Source organism: Aplysia californica, unplaced genomic scaffold, assembly GCF_000002075.1.
Source record: "Aplysia californica isolate F4 #8 unplaced genomic scaffold, AplCal3.0 scaffold01358, whole genome shotgun sequence".
Lineage (NCBI taxonomy): Eukaryota > Metazoa > Mollusca > Gastropoda > Aplysiida > Aplysiidae > Aplysia > Aplysia californica.
In genome coordinates, this window is record NW_004798628.1 from 53,308 (window position 1) to 61,697 (window position 8,390).

At 44.6% G+C, this 8,390-nt stretch overlaps 1 protein-coding gene and 1 non-coding gene across 2 annotated transcripts in view; both read left to right on the plus strand.

Annotated features, from left to right (window-relative positions):
* LOC101853598 (WD repeat-containing protein 90) overlaps positions 1–8,390 on the plus strand; it is a gene marked incomplete at its 3' end in the record, with an annotated part of 47,229 nt that overhangs the window by 38,323 nt on the left and 516 nt on the right. The window contains 7 exon segments of the mRNA XM_035973525.1: positions 3,377–3,589; positions 3,813–3,954; positions 4,949–5,160; positions 5,850–5,939; positions 6,782–6,901; positions 7,789–7,966; positions 8,139–8,269. Coding sequence (XP_035829418.1) covers positions 3,377–3,589; positions 3,813–3,954; positions 4,949–5,160; positions 5,850–5,939; positions 6,782–6,901; positions 7,789–7,966; positions 8,139–8,269 — 1,086 coding nt within the window.
* LOC118478969 lies at positions 1,376–1,515 on the plus strand. Its single transcript, XR_004859408.1, has one exon. It is a non-coding gene; the product is annotated as a U8 small nucleolar RNA (small nucleolar RNA).

The window sequence follows — 8,390 nt, forward strand, 5'->3', positions numbered from 1 at the left end:
GTGCCCCCAGCCCTACTCACTACCTTACTGCCAAGTGTAATCTTACTGTGGCAGCAAATTTTAAAGGGATTCTGTGCCCCGGCTCGTATCTCACAAGTTTGGCGTAGACATGTTTAACGCCGTTTGTTCACGCCCTTGGCCCTTGTCTCCTCTCCTCCTCCCCCCACCCCATACTGGCCGTGTACAACACCTAGGTCCGGTAAAGTTCCGGAGCTCAACTCCGCCGGTACCGCCCAGCACTAGTGATAAGATGTGACTAGTGTCGTGAAGTGCTCTGAGCCTGTGTCCTTGAGTCCAGGGAGAGCGCTGGAGAAATGACATATTTTTGTACTATCTGCACATCTCCAGATAAAGCTCTTACTCAAATAAAGACATCAAGGAACACCTAACATTTTAATAGTTTTGTTCTTTTTCTATATTTCCTTCCTAGTTTTTGAACAGAAAAATAACGAAGGCCTAAGGTGTGGTTCTCATTTGGCCATTCACTTTTTCTGTGATTTTCTCAAAACTTCTTTTACAAAATGACTCAAATGCTTGTGGGATGAGGCGGACCAAATTTGAATTTTTTTTAAATGTCAAGACAAAAGGTAGAAAACTCTCCAGCATGTTATATGTAGGTTTCATTTCTTGTGCCACTTCCTACATAACTACAAAGTTCATGTTTCTTATGAGGCAAAGAAGGTGCAGCCAGCGTATATATAGTTACCCTTGTCGCGTGTCATGTGATAGATCTGGGGGTGGGTCACAGAATTCTGTCCAGGAGAGAGCTTGGCTTCACCACTATTGTTGACATTCCTTACTGCTGTAGGCCTGAATAGAACAAGGGCGGATTTTAGGATCAAAAGGGACGCAATCACAATATTATTTTCCATATCCTTGGTTGTGTCCCTTACCCGTGTCCCGCGTCTCGCTCATGGCGAGTTCTAAAACAGAGAAGTTGGACAAAGAGAAACACAAGGCCTCCGGTTATCTTTGTACTTTTACGAGTAGATCACATCAGCAAAACACGTTCATGGTGAGACACAAGAAAGCGGGAAATGTAATTTGTGTCTTCTGTAACATTTACGAAAAAATGGGGAACAAGAAAAATAAGTGAGTTGTGTCCCCTAACTTTCTACTAGGGGAGATAACTTGCGTGTTTTGTTCACATCTTGTATATGGTGTTGTTTTTTATATGTCCGAATGGTTAGTGCTAAATTCTTGGGACCTTTAATTGTAACTATAAATATTTACGATTTGATCTGTTTTATTACCTTATAATATTTCTAGTTTAATTATCCACGGACGGTATATGTGATACTATTAATCCGCGCAAACTTCCACCAGCGAACGGTTACAGAAAGGTTAAGATCTTGCATGACCCGTAGTTACTTTGTCATCCAGTAGGATAATTCTGATCTGTTAGGTCCACTGGACCTGCAGATTTGAATCTATGATGACTGCGGAACATGAACCATGTGAGTTAAATCTCCGCGGGGAGCTGGGTCTTAGCAACGCCTCACTCCCAAGTCTGACCTACTCGATGACCACCTCTCTAATCTAACAAAAATACTTGGAAGACTGAGCAGTCCAATATCTGCTTCAGATTAGGTCTAGATTCTAGTGTAGATCTACATTAGATCTATACTGATGTCAACTGCACATTCTGATGGTAACTGACGAAATAGAGCTGGGTTAAATTCTAGCATCTGCCTTTCGGAAATTTGACTTTAAAAATGTGAAGTTTCACTTATCAAGCTTTATTCTATTACAGTTCTTTGAATTTCTTGGTAATGACTGAATAATCTCATAGTTTTGAGAGAGCAAAGTCATGAGTTTCTGAAAAAAAAGTTCTTCTATCTTTAGACACACTAAATCTTAATCTAGATCTAGTTCTAATTACATATTCATGTGCTTTCTGTATGTCTTCTTTCACGAAATAAACCCCAAACAAAACAATATTAACGTAAATTTAAACAAAGTAAGCATAAAGACGTATGATTCAAAATTTAAAACTGCATTAATAATGGCTTGTTGTTGTTAGAATAGAGTTGACTTTGACTTTGATTTTAAACTTGGCGACCAAAACAAACAAAAGGCTAGGAGTTATTTGCTAGCACATTGAAGGACTTTGGTCCACGAGGAAAACAGTCGTTTTAGCGACAAAAGTTGACATATTATTCAATGCTGGATTTTGTCAGGGGAGGTAAGAATAACAAAACCTATTAAACAAGGGAAATAACCTTCATTATTTCTAAAAAAGTAATTAACCACGTGTGTTTTACTTACGTGATTCCTAATGTCATAATTTTGTATTGACATATTGTTTTTAAGTTTGATTTTCATTCATTTCTATAGTAAGTGGTGTAATATATGTAGTGATACAATTAATGTAAACGAAATACCAAAGGACAATGCAAATAAGCGTAACAGTGTTATTTAAAATGTTTGATATAGTGACTTGGAAATTAAAAAGGGAGGTAATTAATCGACGATCATTTGTTCAAGCTAATGCAAGTCTTTTTGTTTCTTTATTTAGATATATTTCTAAGTTGTTTTCTGCTGTTGTATCTTTCTGAATATTGAGAATTCATCAGTGTCCACCCACTGTGTTTTTCTGGTGCGCTGCTACAATTACAATGTCTGGAGGGAAAACACAACTTCCAAACGTCAGTTTAAGATGAAAGAGGGCAGTTTTAGTTGAACCTGACAAGTCTCATATTATGATGACACATTAAGACAGATGATGATTTCATTCAAGAAAAGATGTTTCCTAATGAACTGAACGTAACAACACCACCCTGTCACGTGATCCTGGTTCATTATGGTGCCCACCATTTGACCCAATGTGGAAAGCAAGGGCAGTGTGGAAAGGTTTGCATGTACTGTCGACCCTAGCAGATAGCGAGACTGGCAGACTGGGGCTGGCCACTTCCTCTGGGCGCCCATGGTGAGCGCGCTTCACAGCTAAGTTTTTCATAAACGAGGGCAAAGAGCGGCTGCCATAACATGGCATGGTGGAGGAAATGTAATGATTCAAGTCTATAGTTTGTGTATAGAGGGGTAGAAGGTGCATAAAGTGTGGGGTGTAATTTAGGCAACTTTTGCTTCCATTTCACGTGTGAAATATCACCTTACATTTATTCACTTGTGAAAAAGAAGGATTTATTTCACCAGAAATGCAATGCTCAAACCACTGTAGATCTATGTATTTTGTCAAATTAATTATTCACTCAGGGTGGGGGTAATTTTCCTCCCAGTTAAATGTGATAATTTTTACATTCTCAATCTAAGATGTATTTAATGAATCAATTTCCCCTGGTGATTACCGCTCCTACTTTCTTACTTTTTCCTGGACTGTACCAAAAACGGTTGTCATCTGTCACTCCTGTTCCCCTGGGACTCGACTAACTACCAAGTCCTGGCGACCAGCGTGGCAGCCTGGCCCATCCACGGCGTGCGCTGGGACCCTCTGACCGTCAACGAGTTTGTGTCGGTGGGCGAGCGAGGCAGCGTGTTGTTCTGGCTTCTGGACGAGAGCGCGGGTCCCGTCTGTCTCAACGTCCACCAGGCTCACCTCCCGCCAAAGCTGGACACAGTGGCCAACAAGGTGACTTTCTCCAGATTTTTCTATGGGTATTAATATAGTAATAACTATTATAATGATAAAAACAGTAATGACGATGGTGATGATGATGATAAAAGTTCCTGCTTGTGCAGAGGAGAATTAAGTCAAATCGAAGAAAAAGGATTAAGTTTTTGTCGATGGGATCAATTCTGACAGAGAAGAGTTTGCCTCATTCGGAGCATTGAAAGGCTTTACTTTTCCGCAGGGCAAGCCAGTGACGTTCACTTCCCTGGCCTACGCCGGAGACAGCACGGCCTACATCGGGACACAATCTGGACACGTGTCAGCCTGGGACACGCGACACAACACATGTTTCCTGCACTGGGAGGCCGACAGCGCTGAGATCAGTGAGTTACTGTAGTCTCCGCCGAAGATCCCCGTGCTCGGGAGCGAGGGAAATATTGTTCTGAGTTATCTTCTCCTTTTTTCTTTTTGATCACGTCACACTTGCGACAACTGTCAGGTCAATGGGGTGGCCAGGTTTCATGTCTTACAGGGGTGTGTGGACCGACCTTCGGTTCCTGTTGGGTTAGGAAAAAGCAAGAAGCCGTTCAAGAAGATCGGACAAAAGTGACCACCGACTTGATCAGCCTTTGGCAAAGTGGAGGTTTGTGGGGAGAAGGGATGAAGTGTCTTGTGGTGTGGGGTTTACCTTCTTGTCGACCCCTTGTGGTGTGGGGTTTACCTTCTTGTCGACCCCTTGTGGTGTCTGTTCTGGACAGACGGGCGGGGTGTATACCTTATGCACAGATCAGCAGCAGATTGTCGCGCTACACTCTGGTGAAGTGTTGATGTCTCCGTCGTCCGTGTTTGTCGCCACAAACTTTAGTCACACGTCACGCAGATCTGATGACTCTCAGGACAAAAGTCTATGCAACGATACAGCCGAGAGCCTTTCTTTTTCTGTTGTTGTTGTTTGTTGTTGTTGTTGTTTGTTGTTGTTGTTTGTTGTTTTTGTTGTTTGTTGTTTTTGTTGTTTGTTGTTTGTTGTTTTTGTCAGAGGAAATTTGCACCAACCAAAAAAAGGAGTAAAAAACGGCTATGTCACTGCTTAGAATTTTTTTTGTCACTGGTTCATGTGTGTCAGGTTTACGTGTCGCTGGTTCATGAGAGTCAGGTTTACGTGTCGCTGGTTCATGAGAGTCAGGTTTACGTGTCAGTGGTTCATGTGTGTCATGTATGTTTGTCGTGTTTACATATCGCTGGCTCCTGTGTGTCAGGTTTACGTGTCGGTGGCTCCTGTGTGTCAGGTTTTCGTGTCGCTGGTTTATGTGTATCATCATGTATGTTTGTCGTGTTTATGTGTCGCTGGTTTATGTGTCACATTGACGTGTCATTCAGCCCAGCTGGTGTGCAGACACAGTCGCCTGATGACGGCCAGCGCGGGACACGCCATCAAGCTGTGGTCAGTCGCCGGCGTCTCTCACACCAGGCCAGCCAATGGGAGGCCGGCGGCTCAGGGGCACACCGCCACCGCAGGGCTGACTATGGAAGACGAGATGGCTTTGGATGGACCAATCACATGCGCTGAATTTGACGACACGTTAGATATGGTAAGTGTTGAAGGAATTGTCAGTTTTGTAGTTGCCAAGATTTCCCCTGTCTTTATGTTACATTGGTGGGGGGGGGGGTTATGGAGTGTCTCAGTCTGTCTATTGATACGTTGTTGTATCCCTCTCAGCCTGGGTCTGTCTGCTGGGATGTTGTATCCCTCTCAGCCTGGGTCTGTCTGCTGGGATGTTGTATCCCTCTCAGCCTGGGTCTGTCTGCTGGGATGTTGTATCCCTCTCAGCCTTGGTTAGCCCGGACAGGCGGGGTTGAAGCCTGACTCCTAAATGATCGAAATTGTGTTGATGGGGGTGTTGTTGTTGTTGTTGTTGTTATTGATCCAGCAACAGCTGGGCTCTCGCCCTTCTGTCCAATGCCATGTAGTGATAAGTGCAGGTTTGCTGCAGTTGCTGGAATGTTCCGCAGAGTGTGTTGTCAATGTTAGGTCATGGAGGGAGAAATGTAGACATAGGTGGAAAACTCCAACGTTGGTCTCGGAGGGAGAAATGTAGACATGGGCGGAAAACTCCGACATTGGTCTCGGAGGGAGAAATGTAGACATAGGTGGAAAACTCCGACGTTGGTCTCGGAGGGAGAAGTGTTGACATGGGCGGAAAACTCCGACGTTTAAAAACCCCAAGTTTTTCTCCACGGTAAAATGTTGTTCTGTCAGCCATGTTGTTCTGTTCGCCAGGGCATCGTGGGAACAGGGGCAGGAACTCTGTGGTACATCAACTGGTCGGAGAGGTCGTCTATACGTCTGGTGGCGGGGCACGGGAACAAAGTAAGTGTCGTGTGTCGTGTGACATGTGTTGTGTTTTGTGTCGTGCTGGCCCGGACACGTGCAGAATTGGAAGGGTGTCACTTTTCTCTGAAGTGTCCTGTCTTTTTTTCCAGTATGTCACGTTATAGGCAAAAACATCCACATTCTTATCTTTCTCAGAAATGTCTTGTTCTTAAGACATTTGGGTGTTCCTGGTATGGCTGGCAGATTATTGTCTGTCACTTTTTGTACTGTATCATCAACAGTTTTGTGTGGTGTGTGTCAAAGATAGCCTGTGTGTGTTCTGTTTGTGTTGTGTATCAAAGATAGCCTGTGTGTGTTCTGTTTGTGTTGTGTGTCAAAGATAGCCTGTGTGTGTTCTGTTTGTGTTGTGTGTCAAAGATAGCCTGTGTGTGTTCTGTTTGTGTTGTGTGTCAAAGATAGCCTGTGTGTGTTCTGTTTGTGTTGTGTGTCAAAGATAGCCTGTGTGTGTTCTGTTTGTGTTGTGTGTCAAAGATAGCCTGTGTGTGTTGTGTATCAAAGATAGCCTGTGTGTGTTCTGTGTGTGTTGTGTAGCAAAGATAGTCTGTGTGTGTTCTGTGTGTGTTGTGTAGCAAAGATAGCTTGTGTGTGTTCTGTATCTGTGTGTGTGTTCTGTATCTGTGTGTGTGTTCTGTATCAAAAATAACTTGCGTGTGTTCTGTATCTGTGTGTGTGTTCTGTATCTGTGTGTGTGTTCTGTATCTGTGTGTGTGTTCTGTATCTGTGTGTGTGTTCTGTATCTCTGTGTGTGTGTTCTGTACCTGTGTGTGTGTTCTGTATCTGTGTGTGTGTTCTGTACCTGTGTGTGTGTTTGTGGACAGATCCACGGAGCGACCTTCACCCCTGACAACTTGCTGGTGAGCGGTGGCGATGACGGGAGTGTGCGCGTGTGGTCTGTGCGCAGTCGGGAGCAGGTGCTACAGTTTCAGGTTAAGCTACAGGTGAGAAAACTGGGCGGGTCACTGTGGTGTGGGCGGGTCACTGTGGTGTGGGATGGGAATTGCCACTCTGTGTGTGTGTGTGTGTGTGTGTGTGTGTGTGTGTGTGTGTGTGTGTGTGTGCATGCGCGCGCTCATGTGTGTGTTTGTGTGTATGTGGGCTCTGTCTTGTGTGGGAAAGAAATTACCGCTTTGTGTGTGTCCTTGTGGGTGTATATATGTATACTGTGTGTCCTTGTGGGTGTATATAATATGTATACGTGCTCAATATTGTATGAGACAGTGCTTTTGAGCGTCTGCCATTGCTTTTGTGTGTAAGTGTGTGTGATGTGATAGTCTCTCTCTGTGTCTCTCTCATTGTGTCTGTCTCTCTCTCTGTGTCTGTCTCTCTGTGTCTGTCTGTGTCTGTCTCTCTCTGTGTCTGTCTGTGTCTCTCTGCCACTGGAACTTCCATCTGGTTACTGTATTTCTGTGTGTGTATTAGTAATTAGTATTCCATATCCGGCTTTGGTTGTGCCTTTGAATGCTGAGCCGTCCGTATGGACGTGTATCCAGTCATCTGAATAGCTGTCGATTGTTTGATGTGATGCAAGCAAGATTTTGTGCTCTTGTCTTTGAGAGATGTAATGATTGGCGTTTTTAAAGAAAGGTGGGGAGGGATGTTTTGGTTGACTCTTTTGGTTTCTTTTCTGTTTTGTGGTAGGTGGTGGCTCTCCATTAGTTCTGTGATGTGATGCATGATTGACTTTTGTTGAAGTCGTTTCTTTGCTTGGTTTCCATGTTTCTACTAATTTCCTGTTTGGGTGGTTGGGGTATGTTCTTTTGGTTCTTTTATGGAGCTCCAAAACTGCTTCTTTAAAACGTAACACTCATTCATTTATCCCCGTCAGTCTTGTACATGTCTGGCCGCACGCCCAGCGAGTGAGGGCGAATCTGGGACATGTCCGCTGGTGGTGGGGGGGTACAGTGACGGGACGCTGCGACTTTTTGACCTCAGCTCGGTGGAGATGTTGCTGAAACTACAGCCCCACGCGGTCACTGTCACAGCTGTCTGCTTCTCTGCTGACGGTGAGTCCTCTCTGTCTCTGTGTCGTCATGTCATTGTGTTGTCATTGTGTCATGTTGTCGTTGTGTCATAACATTGTGTCTTTGTGTGTCATAACGTCGTGTCATTTTGTCCTGTTGTGTCATTGTGTCATGTTGTGTCATAACATCGTGTCATTGCGTCATGTCGTGCCAGGTGCCATGATCCTGTCAGGAGCCAGTGACGGCCTGATCGCGGTAAGCAGTCCGTCTACGGGGATGACCGTCCGCATCATCAGCGACCACAAGGGAGTGGCCATTTCCAACATGGACGTCACTCTGACAAAGGTACTGTCCCGTGGTCATTTCTCTGTGTCCCATCTCTGTCCCATCTGCCCCCCATCTGTGTCCCATCTCCCCCATGGTCATTTCTCTGTGTTCCATCTGCCCCCCCCCCATCTGCACCCCC